This window comes from Nansenia antarctica (assembly GCF_963989245.1).
Source record: "Nansenia antarctica genome assembly, chromosome: 6".
Classification (NCBI taxonomy): domain Eukaryota; kingdom Metazoa; phylum Chordata; class Actinopteri; order Argentiniformes; family Microstomatidae; genus Nansenia; species Nansenia antarctica.
Window position 1 is genome coordinate 26,998,517 of NC_137676.1, and position 18,853 is coordinate 27,017,369.

The window sequence follows — 18,853 nt, forward strand, 5'->3', positions numbered from 1 at the left end:
CGGGGGATATCCCTTATTTTTCCTTATTTTTGGGGAAATATCCCTTATTTTCAAATCCCAATGTTGACAGGTATGTACTAGACTATAGTAGTACACAGTGACAATACTAGACTATAGAAGTACACAGTGACTATACTAGACTATAGTAGTACACAGTGACTATACTAGACTATAGTAGTACACAGTGACTATACTACACTATAGTAGTACACATTGACTATACTAGACTATAGTAGTACACAGTGACTATACTATACTACAGTAGTACACAGTGACTATACTATACTATTGTAGTACACAGTGACTATACTATAGTAGTACACAGTGACTATACTAGACTACAGTACACAGTGACTAGACTATAGTAGTACATAGTGACTATACTAGACTATACTATAGTAGTACACAGTGACTAGACTATAGTAGTACACAGTGACTATACTAGACTATAGTAGTACAGTCACTAAACTATAGTAGTACACAGTGACTATACTAGACTATAGTACTACACAGTGACTATACTAGACTATAGTAGTACACAGTGACTATACTACACTATAGTAGTACACAGTGACTATACTAGACTATATTAATACACAGTGACTAGACTATAGTAGTACACAGTGACTATACTAGACTATAGTAATACACAGTGACTATACTATAGTAGTACACAGTGACTATACTAGACTATAGTAGTACACAGTGACTATGCTACACTATAGTAGTACACAGTTACTATACTAGACTATATGAATACACAGTGACTAGACTATAGTAGTACACAGTGACTATACTAGACTATAGTAATACACAGTGACTATACTATAGTAGTACACAGTGATTATACTAGACTATAGTAGTACACAGTGACTATACTACACTATAGTAGTACACAGTGACTATACTAGAAAGAAATCGGACCTTGATGGTCTTTTAATGGCCACACACGGCAGTTTTACACTCTGATCACACACATGCACGTTTTTAGGTGAACACACACACAAACACAAGCACATGCACTATCTTCGGCGGGTCGCCAGGTGGAAATTGTCCTCTGCCTTTGTAACCCATCCGGGCTGCCATTCCTCCACTGGCAGCGGTCGCCCTTTTGGCGCGGCTTGAACCGACGCCCGGCGCCCCGGGGACCAAGTAGCGTTCTTCACCGTCGTGGTCAGGGACGGGTGTTCACTTTGGCATGTCTTTCCATGTGGGGTGAAGGAGACCCCTAGTGGACATGGGGGGAACATGCCAACCCCAAGCCACATATATGTGCCACGGCAACCAGACTTTCACCCTTTTTGGACTCCCATCCAGGTTACTAACCAGGCCCAGCCCTGCTTAGCTTCTGAGATCTGACGAGATCAGGCTTGACAAGGTGGTACGGCCGCTATAGTAGTACACAGTGACTATACTACACTATAGTAGTACACAGTGACTATACTAGACTATAGTAGTACACAGTGACTAGACTATAGTAGTACACAGTGACTATACTAGACTATAGTAGTACACAGTGACTATACTTTAGTAGTACACAGTGACTATACTAGACTATAGTAGTACACAGTGACTATACTAGACTATAGTAGTACACAGTGACTATACTACACTATAGTAGTACACAGTGACTATACTAGACTATAGTAGTACACAGTGACTATACTAGACTATAGTAGTACACAGTGACTAGACTATAGTAGTACACAGTGACTATACTAGACTATAGTAGTACACAGTGACTATACTATAGTAGTACACTGTGACTATACTAGACTATAGTAGTACACAGTGACTATACTACACTATAGTAGTACACAGTGACTATACTAGACTATAGTAGTACACAGTGACTATACTAGACTATAGTAGTACACAGTGACTATACTAGACTATAGTAGTACACAGTGACTATACTATAGTAGTACACGGTGACTATACTAGACTATAGTAGTACACAGTGACTATACTACACTATAGTAGTACACAGTGACTATACTATAGTAGTACACAGTGACTATACTACACTATAGTTGTGATGGCTATCATGTCTATCAAATTATCAAATTAGCCATCGTCCTGGCATGAGTGGGTGTTGGTTCCAACGCACCTGTTGTTTGTCGTTCATCCGTTTGCAGCAAAAACTCTGGACCTTTCGATGAATTAAAGTAGTCTTAAAATCCCAAGTTCAAATCAAAGTAACAAACGGAAGTAATGTTGGCGTGGTGTGGTATGTACGCGTGTCAATGTTTGTTTGTATGTGTGTCTCTTCTGGGTCGGGCCTATCCCGGATCGGAGTTCAATGGCAAAGTTATCAAACAAAGTTATCAAACAAAATATCTTGTATCAAACAAAACTTGTATCAAACAAAACAACAAATCTTCTCTAATGTGGTGGTTATCGTGGGTTGGTAATGAGTGTGATGCTTGTGATGAGATGAAAAACTGTGTCGCACCCTCACGTGTCAGGACTCATCAAACCCAAGCAAGGAGAGATCACTTCCTTATATCCATTATGTCCTTAGATTGGGCGAGACCCATTTTCTAAATAAAAGTCTTACAGATATCTATCTATCTTATAGATAGATTGGCCAAGGTACCACTTTCAAAGTACCATTCCAGAAAGGTTTTTCATAAATAATAATATAAAGCTTTTTGGCTCCAACAATAGTAGTACACAGTGACTATACTAGACTATAGTAGTACACAGTGACTATATTCGACTATAGTAGTACACAGTGACTATACTATACTATACTACAGTAGTACACAGTGACTATACTATACTATAGTAGTACACAGTGACTATACTATTGTAGTACACAGTGACTATACTATACTATAGTAGTACACAGTGACTATATTATAGTAGTACACAGTGACTATACTATAGTAGTACACAGTGACTATACTACACTATAGTAGTACACAGTGACTATACTAGACTATAGTAATACACAGTGACTATACTATAGTAGTACACAGTGACTATACTACACTATAGTAGTACACAGTGACTATACTATAGTAGTACACAGTGACTATACTATAGTAGTACACAGTGACAGGCACTGACTTGTCATAGTAGAGGGCGATGCCACAGCCTGCGTAGTGGCGGCTGTAGAAACGGTTCTCCAGGTCGACGTGTGTCTCGCCGATGAGGTCATCCGAGCCCACCAAGTCATGGTCAAACACCATCAGAGTCAGCTCCGTCTCCAGGGGGAAGGACACGGTCAGTTCAAACACTCTGAGAGGGACAAAACACATACGCACACACGCACACACGCACGCACGCAATATTATTTCAGAGCTGACAGCCACTCTTAAGAATCCGAAAACGAGAATGAATCAGTTAAAAGCCACTCACTCTCCAAACACAGGGTTGAGCTGTTTGGGGATGTAGCGCTCCTTGCTGTCCATCGTCTGCTCCCCAACTTTCACCACCACATAGGGGTCTGCCTTCCCATTGGGGTCTGTGGGGGCCAGGTTGGTGGCCTGGCACGCCATGGTATGGGGAATATCATTATTATAAAGCCTGGTACACACATACAGATAATCTGGCCGATTTTGGCCCGCTTTTCCCTCTTCCGACTAAGGACAGCAAACGCCCGATTATCGGATGGCTCTAAAGATTATCCTACAAGATTATCCTGTGGTGTGAGGTGTGTTAAGAGTCAATTTCTCCCGACAATCTGCTCGGAAAATGGTCGGTCCGACGATCTTAAATATTAAACGTGTTCAATATTTACGATCAAAAGTCCTCTTGTGTGTGGGCGAAACTGACAACTCGCGAGTCCGATTGTGACGTGGAATGGAATGTAGCCAATCAAGAAGCGAGCTGACTGACGCGTGTTCTTCTTTTCATTCTTCTGCACTTTATTTGCCCTGTCGCACATGGCTGCCTCGTACAGGTCAGTCAGGGTACTACTACCCTGATCACGCCAGATTTCTGGCTTGGGGGACGAGACTCTAGACTGTCGTAGGACAGATCTTTATATGTGATGTGCTGTATTGGGAATATCAGAGCACACCACACACAATACGATCAAAACTGTTCAATCCATGATTTTTTATCTTCATGTGTGGGGTCTCTCACAGATTTAGAAAATCTTTGTGTGTACCAGGCTTAACCCACTAAACATTCAAATGGAAGCAACTCTAAACCCAGATATAGTACATACAGTGTATGCTTACCTTGACAACATACACCCGTACAAGCACTTTGATGGCAGTGTTTTTGGGAATTCCATTGGTGATCTGGCACTCGTTGTCTTCGTCCTCAGTAGAGGTGGGGTAGATCAGGAAGGAGCCCTGTGGTTGACCAAGAACACACCTCACACACCGCCTCAACCAGTGACAGTCTCAACCAAGAACAAATGTCTTAACCAAAAACAAAGCTTTCACTAACCATGCCTTAACCAAGAACAAACCTTTCACTGACCATGTCTTAACCAAGAACAAACCTTTCACTGACCATGTCTTAACCAAGAACAAACCTTTCACTGACCATGTCTTAACCAAGAACAAACCTTTCACTGACCATGTCTTAACCAAGAACAAACCTTTCACTGACCATGTCTTAACCAAGAACAAACTTTTCACTGACCATGTCTTAACCAAAAACAAAGCTTTCACTAACCATGCCTTAACCAAGAACAAACCTTTCACTGACCATGTCTTAAGCAAGAACAAACCTTTCACTGACCATGTCTTAACCAAGAACAAACCTTTTAATAACCACACCCTAACCAAAAACAAACCGTAATGCTGCTTCAACCTGCTTCTCGTCTTCAACCAAGAACAAACCTTTTTCTAACGCTTTCTCAACCTGCAACTGCCTGAACCGAGGACAACACCTGAGGCTTTCAGGGCCTCAAGTCACCATGGTGTTGCCACTAAGTCACCATGGTGTTGAAGAGAAGCTTCAGGGTTGAGACACTTCCAAGTTTCTTCTCTATCTCACCTTGTATTTCCCCATGGTTCTTTCCTCTTCATCTTCCTCCTCCTCATCATTGGCTTTGCCCTTGAAGAGGATGAATGTATGCAGCCAGTCCATAAATTGGCTGAACTCATTCTCCAGCTCTGACTTGTAAAGCTGTAGAGTTGTGAAAAACAACAAGTAGGTCACGTCTGTACCATCACTGGATTATAACTATTAAAAACATCACTAAAAACATTCTTCTAGTAACATCATATTACATATCAGTTATATAATGGCTTTGTGATTACATAGTAACACAGTTGAGCATTATAACAAAGCCATTTTTTAGCAACAAAAAAAATGCATTACATGGTCAGAAACAGTGTATGTTCTCACCTGGAGAGTGGCTATCTTCTTACGCTTGGGTTTGGGCAGCTCTATCTCTATTATCACTGCTTCTTCTTCCTCTGGCTCGAATGCCATGTTCAGATTCCCACCATCTGTTGAATAATACAGGGCTTTTAACAGAAAGACAGATGATCTGTGTATTGAGGCCTGTTTTGAGGTGTTGTGATGAGTTCCTAACTTAGGTACAGCGGTAACTGTCATTTTCTGTGTGTTATTGTGACCGGGTCCTATTCAGCTCGCACCATAGTCATTCACGCACAATCACCACACTGTTAGGTGGAGTACCTGTTTCCAGATGCTCATCAATGTCCTCCTCCTTCTCTATCTGGAGATACAAAAGTTACATCTTAATATCTTGTATTAAGATCTTAATATCAAACGTTTAGACAGTAGGTTGTTTTTGTCATGTTCACCTGTTTCTGTAGTTCTTCTAGTGATGTGTAGTATTTGGACCACCAATCCAGCTCCTCCTTCTCTGGACTCTCCTCCTCTAGCTCTTCCTCTTTCTTCTTCTTCAAGGGGGCCTGTGCAGGAGACGATAGATCATATAACATAAAGGTACCATTTGATCATGTTATTCATGATCTCATACCGTAACTTTCAGTGTTACTGTACTGCACTGGCGGACTCAGGGGGTGGCCGCCCCCCCCGGTGCCCCCACGATTGAAAAACGTCACGCTTAAGTGCCCTTTTGAGTGGCGAAAATGCCTTTTGAGTGGCGAAAATGAGAGGACGTGCCCTACCGGTGCCCCTCCAATGGTCTAAACTTGACCATGTGCCCCCACCGTTGAAAAAAAAAAGCACTAAAGTGTCCTTTTGAGTGGCAAAAATTAGAGGATGTGCCCTATTGGCTGCCCTTCCAATGGTCTGAACTTGACCATGTGCTCGCATAGTTGAAAACATTGCGTGATCTACTGGGATTTTCTCGCACAACCATCTCTAGTATTTACAGAGAATGGTCAGAAAAAGACAAAAATATCCAGTGAGCAGCAGTTCTCTGGGCGAAAATGGTGGTGTTGGTGTAATGGTGTGGGGGATATTTTCTTGGCACTAATCTGCAGCAATTGTGTGATGCTAGAATGTCAATATGGACCAAAATCAAGCATCTTGTTGAATCTATGCCACAAAGAATTAATGCAGTTCTGAAGGCAAAAGAGGGGGTCCAACCCGGTAATAGCAAGGTAAACCGGTGCAAGTGGCTGGTGAGTGTATGTTAGTGCAAATAACTAATTTGACTACTATTGATTTGATAAAGATGTATAATTTATATAAAAAGCCTTAATGTCGACCCCTGGTATAAAGTGTTCTCCAGTGCCTTTTGTCCGCTATAAGGTTCCGCGGGGGTGGGATCATAATATCGACGAAGGATAGCTGGTGCTTAAACACGAAAACTGTAAGTAGCCACTGTTCCCCAGACCTGGAATACTTGACTGTTAAATGCCGACCCACATACCTCCCGAGGGAATTTAACGCGGTGTACATTACATGTGTTTACATTGCGCCTAGCGCGGACGGTAGCCTAGCATTGGCGCGGCTATATGACGTCATCAGTGGTCAACAAAGCACAGACCCACAGGCAATTCACATTATAGCAGGAGATTTCAATCATGTCGACCTGAAGGCAGTACTACCCAAGTTCTATCAGCATGTGAAATGTGCAACAAGAGGAGAAAAAACACTGGACAAGGTATACACCAACATCAAACGTGCTTACAAGGCTAGTCCGCTAGCTCATCTAGGCATGTCTGACCATGTGTTAATCCTCCTGATCCCAGCATACACTACCATGGGGAAAAGTGCTCCCATCACCACTAAGACTGTCAGAACCTGGCCAGAAGGGTCCGCTCCACTGCAGATCTGCCTAAATGACACCCCATGGCAGGAATATGAGCATGAGGACCTGGAACAGTACACGTCGTCGGTTCTGAACCACATAGTGAACTGCACCAACTCAGTCACCGTGGACAAACGGGTCCGGGTCTACCCCAACACGAAGCCATGGATGACTGGGAAGGTCCAAAAACTGATCAACGAGAGGGACAACGCCTTCTTCGCAGGGAAGAGCACACCGCTGTACAGCACCACCAGGGCTAACCTAAAGCGCGGAATCAAAGCGGCCAAGGCAGACCACAGAGAGAAGATTGAGGAATGCCTCCTGAGCAACGACTCCAGGCGGATGTGGCAGGGGGTTCAGCAGATGACAAACTTCAGAGCCAACAGGCTCACAGCCGCAGAGGACGACCCCTGCTGGCGGGAAAGCTGAACACCTTCTACGCCCGGTTCGACGAGGGGCGAACGGAGGTAACCACAACACAAACACCACTCTCTCCAGCTCTCAGCAGCCTCACCCTCACAGAGCATGAAGTGAGACGTGTGCTGAAGGCGGTAGACCCCAGGAAAGCCTCGGGCCGGATGGCGTCCTGGGACGGGTGCTGAGGGACTGCGCCGACCAGCTGGCCGGGGTTTTCACCAACATCTTCAACCAGTCCCTGTCCCAGGCCACCATCCCACCCTGCCTGAAAACCTCAACTATCATCCCAGTCCCGAAGAAAAGCACGGTGAGCTGCCTAAACGACTACCGCCCGGTGGCACTCACACCAATCATCATGAAGTGCTTCGAGAAACTAGTCCGGGCCCACATACTCACACGCCTCCCGCCCAACCTGGATCCATACCAGTTCGCCTACAGAGCCCACAGGTCCACAGAGGCCCCCACGGCGACGACTCTCCACGCCACTCTATCCCACCTGGAGAGGGGAAACAGCTACGCGAGACTGCTCTTTGTGGACTTCAGCTCCGCCTTCAACACCATCCTTCCAGACAGGCTAGTGACCAAACTACTAGACCTGGGTCTATCACACTCTATATGTGCATGGATCAAGGACTTCCTGACCGACCGCCCCCAGAGGGTGCGGGTGGGCCCCCACACCTCCACAGCCCTCAGACTCAGCACTGGGTCCCCCCAGGGCTGCGTGCTAAGCCCCATCCTCTACAACCTCTACACCTACGACTTCACCCCCGTCCACCCCAGCAACTCCATCGTAAAGTTTGCAGACGACACCACCGTGGTGGGATGCATCTCGGGGGGGGACGAGGCGGCGTACAGGGATGAGGTAGAGCAACTGAGCAAGCTGTGCAAGGTTAACAACCTGCTGCTGAACAAGTCAAAGACCCAGGAAATCATCGTAGACTTCAGGAGGAAAAAGTCAGAGATCCAGCCCCTGCTCATCGACGGAGAGAGCGTGGAGAGAGTCTCAACCCTCCGATTCCTGGGGATGCACATGCGGGATGACCTGACCTGGAAGGACAACACAAAATCCACCATCAAGAAGGCACAACAGCGGCTATACACCCTGAGAGTCCTCAGGAAGGAACACAGCAAGCAGGAGATACTGGTGACCTTCTACCGCGGCGCAGTGGAGAGCATCCTCACCTACGGCATCTGCAACTGGTTCTCCAGCTGCACAACAGCGGAGAGAAATGCGCTACAGAGAGTCGTGAGAACAGCACAGAAGATCACCGGCGCCCCCCTCCCCTCTCTGGAAGAGCTGTACAACACACGCTGTCTCAGGAAGGCCTCCAAGATCTCCAGGGACCCGACCCACCCTGGGTATGAACACTTTACCAGGCTGCCCTTGAAAAGGCGGTTCAGGACCTTGGCCGCAAGGACAAACAGACTGAAGAACAGCTTCTACCACAGGGCCGTCCAGGCCCTGAACACAGCAAAGACCTAGGTTCTGGGCCCTGGACAGTCTGGACGGATTGATGGCAGCTGCTGGACTGAAAAAATCAGGTGTAGTGCTGAGGCACAAACATGTACATTTCAAGCCTGCAAACTGCGACACTTTAAATAAATGTGAAATAACACTATTGTGCAATATGACAACCCTAGTCGTCTATCTGTACAGTATAGTATAGTGGATAGTGTACATAGCCTTTATTTATGTAAACCAGCTCCTTCCCTTCTTGTGAAATTTTTTTTTTATGGTTTTTTTTTTTTTTCCCCTTTCCTAACACCAGGGGAGCCACCCCTCCTAAATTTCGTTGTTTGGTACCTGTACTGTAGCAATGACAATAAAGACCATTCATTCATTCATTCATTCAAGGTGGTGGTAAGTTGAAGTTTGTGGTGTCGCAGCAAAAAAAAGCACACGCTTTGCGCGCATTTCATTACCCATCTGGGCTAAGCCCTGGATCTCCTACAATCCTAAATCCGCCCCTGGCCTAGACTACACAATGTTAATATTAATCAAGGATGAGGACTATTTCACCATACATGACGCATCATAGCTTTTTGCTCACTGATGGGGTCCCATGTTGTGCAGTACGTGCCCTTTTTTATTTTCGTCCCTGCCCTTCAAACAGCCTGAGTCCGCCACTGCTGTACTGTATGATCCTTTTGTCTGTGTGTTTCTTTTTTTAAAATCACACAAATGACAGTTACCTACGGACACTCGAGTGTTCAGACAAGTTGTATTGTAGTACCTGCCGTACGTTATTCAAAGAAACAGTTCTGTTATGCCACAGAGCAGTAATATAATAACCACAGGCTTTCACAGCAGACAGAAGCTCAGGCACATCGGCAACACTGAACTCAACTTACACAAAATAACTGCAGTTAAGGAAAGTTAAGAAAAGAGAAAGTTGGAAAGTGAAAAAGGAGAGAGATGGAGAGATGAGGGGAAAAGAGAGAGACAGCATTAGAACAGGAGAGAGATTGTGGTACTGGTCCAGAACTCAGCTGCACGCACTAGAACTTCCTCCATATCACTCCAGTTCTCCAACAACTTCATTGGCTCCCCATCAAATTCCGTATTCACTTTAAAATTCTCCTTCTCACCTTTAAGGCTCTCCATAACCTAACACCCTCATACCTCTCTGAACTCCTTCTTACTCACACTTCCTCCTGTAGTCTCAGATCTCCTCTGCCAACCAACTTGTCATCCCTTCTGCCCGCCTGACTACTATGGGATCTAGAGCCTTGAGCCGTTCTGCTCCCCGATCTGGAACTCTCTGCCACCCAACTTATGCAATATTGACACTCTCACCACTTTCAAATCCTGTCTTAAAACACACCTTTTCACAATGGCTGGTTTGATCTCCTGTATTTTGTTTGTTGTTATATCTGATTTTGCTGTTTTTATCTCATTTTGTTTTGTTGATTTTAATGTTTTGATATGTGGTTTTAAACTGTCTTGTAAGGTGTCCTTGAGAGCCTTGAAAGGCGCCCATAAATCAAATGTATTATTATTATTACTCACACTGTCAAGAGGCTTGATGGGAATCTTGGAGAGTTTGATGGGCAGGCCTCTGAGGTCCATGGTCTTGACCGTGGTTAGAGCTGTGGTCTTCAGACGGGGCTCCTTCTCTGCAGGAAATAACACAAATACATCAAAGAAGGTGAAACAGAGTATGCTTTGTGAATCGGACAACACCGATTGTTGACTTGAACTGTTGATGGCTATTCAAACAAAGTTTTTCATTACAAAAAGAAATGCCATTTTTGAACACTTTCAGTTTCAAAATATGATACAATAACAACATTATCATTTCTGGATTCTAATCCGTGTGGACAATCATGGAAAGCCTAGCAACTATCTTGAGTAAGCCCATATGTAATTTTTTGGGGGGTTGATGAAGACCCACCCGTAAACTGGGTAGCAATCCGATTTAGAGAGAAAGACGGCAAGGTTTCAGTTGGCCTCCGAATGGGAGTCAGGTTTCTGTTGTGCGTTTCTATTACCGTTGTCCAGCCGACCACTGTAAAGGCTCCCTCTAATAAATTATCCTGGATCATATCATATCACTGTCCAGGCCACCCACCCCTCATCCTGTTTCACCGTAATAATAATAATAATAATAATAATAATAATAATAATAATAATAACTTGGATTTATATAGCGCCTTTCATAAAACCCAAGGACGCTTTACAATTCTACAGGAAATGATCAGACAGACAAAACAGAAAAACAAACAAAACAAAACAGAAACAGTGACTAGGGGCCAAAGGCCTTGGTGAACAGATGGGTTTTGAGGGCTGATTTTGAAGGAGTCCAGGGTTGAAATTATGATTTCAGCCACTGGTTACCTGTACCTTTAACCTCAGGCTCCTCCTCCTCCTCATCCCTCCACTCCTCCAGGTTTCTAGGGGCGTAGTGCATCACGCTCTGGACCACGTGGGTGCCCACCAGGGCCAGACGACCAAAAACCTGCTGCTCCAGGACAAAGATGGTGAGAGGAGGGTGGAGGTACACCAGCTCTGGAAGCTCCTAGGGGACCAGGGACACGGACAGGAAGAGGACCTCAGAAAGGGTCTCTACTTTTCAAAAAATGCCAGTCGAGAGAGGACGGTGGCGTTGCTTGTTCACCGCTTCTCTGCCCGAAATCTAGGTGTAATTGCAGTATACAGAGTAGATTGTCCTACAAAGACACTTAGATTTAGATTTAGTAATCTAAAAATGTATTAGACCCCTATACTTTCTTTTATTTATTTTTTGTTTCTTTTTATTATTACTACTCTATCTTTTTAGTTTGTAAAGCATCTTTGAGTGTCTAGAAAAGCGCTATATAGGTCTAATATATTATTATTATTATGCTGGACCGGTGATCCCATGTTGAATTTCTGAATTGGTTAAAACTGTGTTTAATTTAGGGTTGAGGGTTAACACTAGAACAGGGGTCGGCAACCCGCGGCTCCGGAGCCGCATGCGGCTCTTTTGCCCATCTTCAGTGGCTCCCTGTGGCTTTGACCACAAATGGAAATTAACAACGATTATTTATTTTTTAAGTTGCTGCGTCTCTCTCCTTGAACTACAACTCCCTGCTTACGCTGTAATGTTGTACGAGGGCCAATAGGAATCGGATATGTTGGCACATGACTAGTATTATACATTCTGTCAACATATTGTTTGCACGTGTCGTCGCGGCATAAGGGGAACGCCCACCTGGCGGGCAAAACAAATCTTTCTTCCGCTGCCTGCCAGCTATTTTATCAGGTTTTTACCAAGTAATTAGTTGTTTGACAAAATGCTGTTGCTGTGCAATCGGGTGCACTAACCGACGAGGAGACAACCCTGTTCTACAGAATTCCGTCAGAAAAAGAACCCAGAGAGGAGAAGATTGTGGATTTGTGCTATTAGAGCAATTGTACCGCACATTGTACCGCACATTTCAAATCTTTTATCTAGTATTTTTGGTATATATAGTTATTTGTTAATCTTGTGTCTGTACATATATTGGATTGACTGTACATATAATCCATGTCTGTACATATATTGGATTGACAATAAAGCTGACTTTGACTTTGACTAGCCTAGTTATTCTATTTTTAGTCATTATCTTTGCATAATCGTTCTGACATGGTTTGTTTTTGTGGACGCTACCAGCTTGGAGTTGGTTGTGTAGGTCCTTTAGCTACCTAGCTAGCTAACATTAGCATTATTGACCCATCCAGATCGAAAAAACAGATAACTGTCTGTACTTTTGTACGCTTTCATCCTGGCGGCAGTGTGAGGCGAAGGATTCTCCACAAGATGTAAACATCACCGAACTGCAGCTCTGGCAGCGACTTCGCTGTTTTTAGTGATTGAAATACTGCGGCGGGTGCTCTATATGGATCGCAAGTGTCCAAAATATGTAGTTTGTTCACATATCTTAGTTTTTCTTCTTTTGAGAGGTGATCTAAATAATCGTTGCTTGAAACAGGTGGTAAATGACAGGTCAGTGCTGCAGTTCTACGGAGTTTCCACTATGTTTTGGCCGCCAGGGCTCTGCGCCAGTCACGTGACTGCAAACTATGAATAGGTGATACAATCATCCAACCTATGTATATTGTAGGCTAGTCTGCGCTATTTAGTTTTGTTACGTTTCTGTGCGTACCATGAAATCGAATCCTGCCGGCGCCACTGGCCTTCATTATAAGGCTTATATAAGGCTTTACATTTTTTTGCGGCTTCAGACCGATTCGGTTTTTGGTTTTTTGGTCCAATATGGCTCTTTCAACATTCAAGGTTGCCGACCCCTGCACTAGAACAACCATGAGGGGTCATTTGACTCCTGTGAGTAAAGAAGAATGAATCTTTGCACTCTATCAAATTTCAGGACCCTCCTTTCATGACTTTTCCTAGATATGTGCGTTCTACCACCCAGTATCCTTACCTTTTCAAAATCAGGTAATATAAAGCTATTTTGCAGTTTTTCTGTGTAGGACGCAGGCTAATTTACAAGATGCGCCAACTAGTGGTCGTTGTGTGTAAATAGCAGCTTGAGCATGTAAAGAGGGGCGGCTCTTTTAGTAGGTAAAAAAAGGCACAGCTGTTCTAGTGTTAAGGGTTTGGTTAGTGTTGGAGTTGGTGGTTTGCAGGCCCAGCGTGACACCTGAGTTGCTCCCCCTCAGAAATGATAGCTAAGGCAAATGGTCGACATCAGAGCCGCATTTAGAAGGGTGCTAAGCACTGAACTTTGCAGATAGATGCTCATCAAAAGAGCTGACAGAGTTGTGTTATTAATTGGAATTCCTGTGTATTACTGTGTTGTGTTTGCATTCTAAAGCACTGTAGAGTTTTGCGTTGCGTGTTGTGGCGTTCCATTAAGCAACTGAGACCCGTTCTCTAGTCTTCTTACTAAGACTTGTCCTGTTGCGTTTGCCGTAGCTGCTTTTCCGGGTTCAGAGCACCGCTGGCGTCCGCGTTGCGACTGCCGCTTCTGTTTCTCTGTCCTGTCTTTCTGTGTCCTGTCTTAAAGTGTCTATAGTTTCTTGTTTTCAACGTCTACCTTGTTTTGTGTGCCCGCCTTCCCCCAAAAGTCTCCGCTTTTTATTTTCTTTATTTTCTTTTCCAAGTATTTTCATTTAATTTTTTCACCGACCTCCGCTGCTTTCCCCCCCCGCCATCTCCCGCCTCTCACTGCCTCCACTACTGGACTACAGTATTCACCGCCACCACTAACCCCATCACTGGACCACTAACTCCCACTGGATTCACACTTCTTGACACCATCGTTCCTGTCCCCCGGCTCTGTGTTGCTGACCGACCCGCTGCGCGCCGCTCTCAGACAACGCTAGCCTGGCCGTGCTGTGCTACTACCCTCGTCCTGGGAGGTAGCCACCACTCCCTCCCCAGTTCGGGGGTTGCCATCTCCGCAGGTGAGTGTCAGTCCTTCCCAACCTTCACTCACTACTGCGGGATTTGGTCGCTGGCATGGCACGGCTAGGCTGGCCGGCCGCGCGGGTTCAGTCCCAAGCTAGCAATACAAATGACAACAACAACAACAACACCACGCTGTCACTCTGGTTCACTGCCATGTTTACACAACTCACTGCCCACCAACTACTAGTCACTCCCAACTTATCCACTGAACTACTCCCACCTGTACTCTGGTTTCATCTCCAACTTTCACCCTCCTGCTGCTCCTATCGTTTTGCCCTAGACTCCCGCCCATCTCACCTACCCCCCACCTCCCTCTGCCCTTCTCTCGTCTCACCTATACTGCCACTGACCTTCACTCACTGAACCATAACCATCGCCTCACTGCTGCTGCTGCCACCTCCGCCACCAAGGCAGGCATTTTCCGCCGCCGCCGCTACATCCACCGAGGCTCCCAGCAACATCGACAGCGGACTCTACACCACCCTGAAGGCACAAACATCCCCTCATTCTGGACTAACTCTCGCTCACCTGTCATCACCACACACCGCACCGCTGACCCCTCAAACCTCCGCTCTCTCCCCCCTGCTCCCCCATCCATCTCCCTTGCACTGTTGAACACTCGCTCTCTCTCCAACAAATCCCCTGTCATATCTGAACTGATACTGGACAACAACCTGGACATACTTCTCCTCACTGAAACCTGGCAACAACCCTCGGACTACTACTCACTCAACCAGGCCACCCCCCCTAATTACACCTACATCGCTAAACCCCAGCTCTCTAAGCGAGGGGGTGGTCTCGCTGCTCTCCACAAACACACCCTAACTGTCACTGTACTGGACCTCAACCTCCCCCCCATGTCATCCTTCGAATACCTCGCCTTTTCACTCCCCAACTCCATAACTGCACTCCTACTCTACCGCCCACCGAAGCCACACCCCTCTTTTCTTTCTGATCTCTCTGAACTCCTCACCATTGACTCTTCCCTTTCTACCTGTCTCTTACTCACCGGTGACTTTAATATCCATGTCGACCAACCCAACTCCCACCTCACCACTGACTTCCTCTCTCTCCTTGATTGTTTCCACCTCACCCAGCACATCAACTTCCCCACCCATGTAAAAGGCCACACACTCGACCTTGTCTGCTCTGCCTCCCTACCCATATCCAACCCCCACCCTCTTCCATTCCCACTCTCTGACCACCACTGCATCCTCTTCTCTGCCCCCCTGCCCCTACCGCGCCACCCCATCAAACGCACCATCTCTTTCCGTAACATAAAATCTGTCAACCCACTCACTCTATCTCAGTCCATATCCTCTGCCCTCCCCACTGACTCCACTCCCACCAACCCGGAAGACTATGCCACCATGCTCAACTCCATTCTCTCCGACTCCCTTGACTCACTGGCCCCCCTGAAAACCATCACTGTCTCCTTCACCACCTCCTCCCCCTGGTACACCCCTGAACTACGCACCATGAAACAGACCGGCCGCCAACTAGAACGACTCCACAATAAAACCCACCTCACTGTCCATGCCGAAGCCTACAAGCAACATCTCCTCCTACCGTGACGCACTCCAAGCTGCCAAATCTGCCTACTACTCCACCCTCATCAACACCACCAATCGAAACCCCCGCACCCTCTTCTCCACTGTCAAGACACTACTCCAACCCTCGGACAACAACACAACTTCCTCCCCTGATCTCTGCAACTCCTTTCTCCACGCCTTCAACAGCAAGATAGCCCACATCAACAGCTCACTGACTGCCTCCATCTCCAACTCCACCACCCCCGCCCCCCCTGCTGTCATCTTCCCCCCTCCTGACTACCCTCCCCTGTTACGTCTGTAGTTTTACGACAGTTTGGACTTCACTACAATGCCGCGTTACGTTATGTGGTTAACACGATGTTGAATAAATGGAGATAAGCTCCGACTTGAAGCTCTGAGTATCAGTCTCCGTTATTGAACATATCATTGGCGACGAGGATGGCTGATTGTTCTCTGCCACCACCCTCTCCTTTCCTAGCAGTCCCGGCAGAAACACAGATTCCGTGGAACCGCTGGATTTCCTCTTTCGAGACATATATCCTAGCCGCCGGCTTGGAGGAGATATCCGACAAGAGGAAATGTGCGCTGCTGCGACACTGCTTAGGAGCGGAGGGTCAGCGCGTGTTCGGAACTCTCGGCACTGCGGTGAAATACACAGACGCTGTGGAACTATTGAAGCAACACTTCGCCCCTCCACAAAGCGCTCTTCTCCGCCGCGTCATATTCAAACGAAGACACCAACGTACAGGTGAGACAGTGACACAGTATGTGGCTGATCTGCGGGGTTTGGCGAGCTTATGCAAGTTCGGGACATTACAGAACGAAATGATGAGAGACCAACTCATCTTACACACGAACTGTGACAAGATTAGGGAAAAACTGTTACTGGAAAATGATGAACTTACATTAGCAGCAGCTCTGAACATAGCGGTCCAGGTTGAAACAGCCTTGGAATGTGCAGTTAGTTTTTCAGCCTCTCCCAGCTCACCGGCAGCGGGCGCGCACAGCCTACAGGTGCCCCTCCTCCACGTGAGTACAGCCAGCGGCGGGGAGAGCATTGTACTGGCCTCTCGGTCACGCGACCAGCCACACCAGCCGTGTGGGAATTGTGTCTCTTCTGCACACAATTCAAGAGCTCAGACATGCCCAGCCCGTGGTAAAACCTGCTCCAACTGCGGGAGACTAAACCACTTTCACAAGGTCTGCAGGTCTGCCTCAGCTAGAGCTTCCCAGTCACCTACCACAGTCATCCATAATGTCAGCTCAGGACGAGCGCTATTCAAAACATGCTCGTTGATGGTTGGTGATGTCACTCTGCCGCTCCTCCTAGACACTGGAGCCACAGTGTCCCTTGTGAACTTGACGACCTATACACAGTTTTTCTCCCATGTGCCCCTGGGGTTGCCCTCCACCACCCTGCGTAGCTATGCCAACTCTGAGATTGACATTGTGGGCTCTTTTCAGCTGCCTGTGAAGTACGGGGAGAGGACACTGCCGGCCTTCAGGTTCAATGTTGCACGCCACGGGACCAACCTGTTAGGCCTCGACCTGTTCAACGCCCTCGGTTTCACCCTGCTAGACACAGCTGGCTCAGAGATTCACACCGTTTCCATCCCCTGGCAGCCACAGTGGCCTGCGCTGTTCAGCGGTGTAGGCTGCCTCGACACTTTTGCCCACCAGCCTCTGTTAGATCCTACAGTGATGCCTGTTATACAGCCCCTCCGCCGCTCCCCCCTGGCTCTCCGCGATGACATCTCCTCTCAACTACAGAGCATGCTCGATAGCGACATCATTGAGCAGGTGAATGCATCGCCTTGGATCTCCAACCTGGTGGTGGCGAAGAAGAAGTCTGGGGGGCTGCGCATCTGCGTGGATCTGAGAGCGGTAAACAAGGCCATCATCCCTGACAAATACCCCCTGCCAACGATAGAGGAGCTCACCGCCCAGTTCTACGGGTCCAGCGTGTTCTCTAAACTGGACCTCCGTCAGGGTTACCTCCAAGTGCCACTACACCCCGAGAGCCGCAACCTCACAGCGTTCATCACTCACAGAGGGGTTTTCCGCTACAAACGCATGGCTTTCGGTTTAAGCTCCGCCCCCAGCTGCTTCCAAAAGATCATGGCCTCCATCTTCGCTGGGATCCCAGGTGTGGCCATCTATCTTGATGACATCGTGGTTCACGGGGCCACCGTCGAGAGCCACGACGAGCGTCTCCACAGTGTGTTCAGTGCATTGGCCAAGCATCACCTCACACTCAATGGTGAGAAGTGTGTATTCGCCGCCCCAGCCATTGACTTTGTGGGGTTCCGCCTCTCAGCTGATGGCACGTACCCGCTGCACTCGAACACCGAGGCCATCCATCATGTCCCGGAGCCCACCACAGCCGCTCAGGTGGCCTCCTTCCTAGGCATGACGCCGTACTACCTCCGTTTCCTGCCACAGTACTCGGCCACAACCACACCACTGCGGAAGCTGTTGAAGCATGACGAGCCCTGGCTCTGGACGTCTGCCTGCTCAGACGCCGTACGCCTCCTGAAGGCCCAACTCACCTCGCCACCGGTCCTGGCGCATTTCGACCTAGCCCCACTCTTGTCACGTGCGACGCCTCTGCCACAGCCATTGGTGCTGTGATGTCCCAGCTGCAAGGGGGGGTGGAGAGACCGATCGCCTTCGCCTCCCGTGCTCTCAGCCCCACGGAACAGAAGTACTCGGTGAGGACAGACCACCAGGCCCTCATCACCCTCCTGGCCACGTCTGCCCGGCTGGTATTCAACCTCCCCAACTACTCGCATGTCACCCCTCTCCTTCGCACCCTGCACTGGCTC

General features: G+C 47.1%; 1 protein-coding gene across 1 annotated transcript in view; it reads right to left on the minus strand.

The window, feature by feature from the left end:
* Positions 1-18,853, minus strand: part of fer1l4 (fer-1 like family member 4) — a gene marked incomplete at both ends in the record, with an annotated part of 122,058 nt that overhangs the window by 23,798 nt on the left and 79,407 nt on the right. Inside the window, 9 exons of the mRNA XM_080535374.1 lie at positions 3,076-3,246; positions 3,367-3,494; positions 4,194-4,310; positions 4,963-5,094; positions 5,317-5,420; positions 5,614-5,653; positions 5,742-5,852; positions 10,590-10,696; positions 11,424-11,598. Of these exons, the coding sequence (XP_080391500.1) occupies positions 3,076-3,246; positions 3,367-3,494; positions 4,194-4,310; positions 4,963-5,094; positions 5,317-5,420; positions 5,614-5,653; positions 5,742-5,852; positions 10,590-10,696; positions 11,424-11,598 (1,085 nt within the window). The remainder of the gene's footprint in view (positions 1-3,075; positions 3,247-3,366; positions 3,495-4,193; positions 4,311-4,962; positions 5,095-5,316; positions 5,421-5,613; positions 5,654-5,741; positions 5,853-10,589; positions 10,697-11,423; positions 11,599-18,853) is intronic.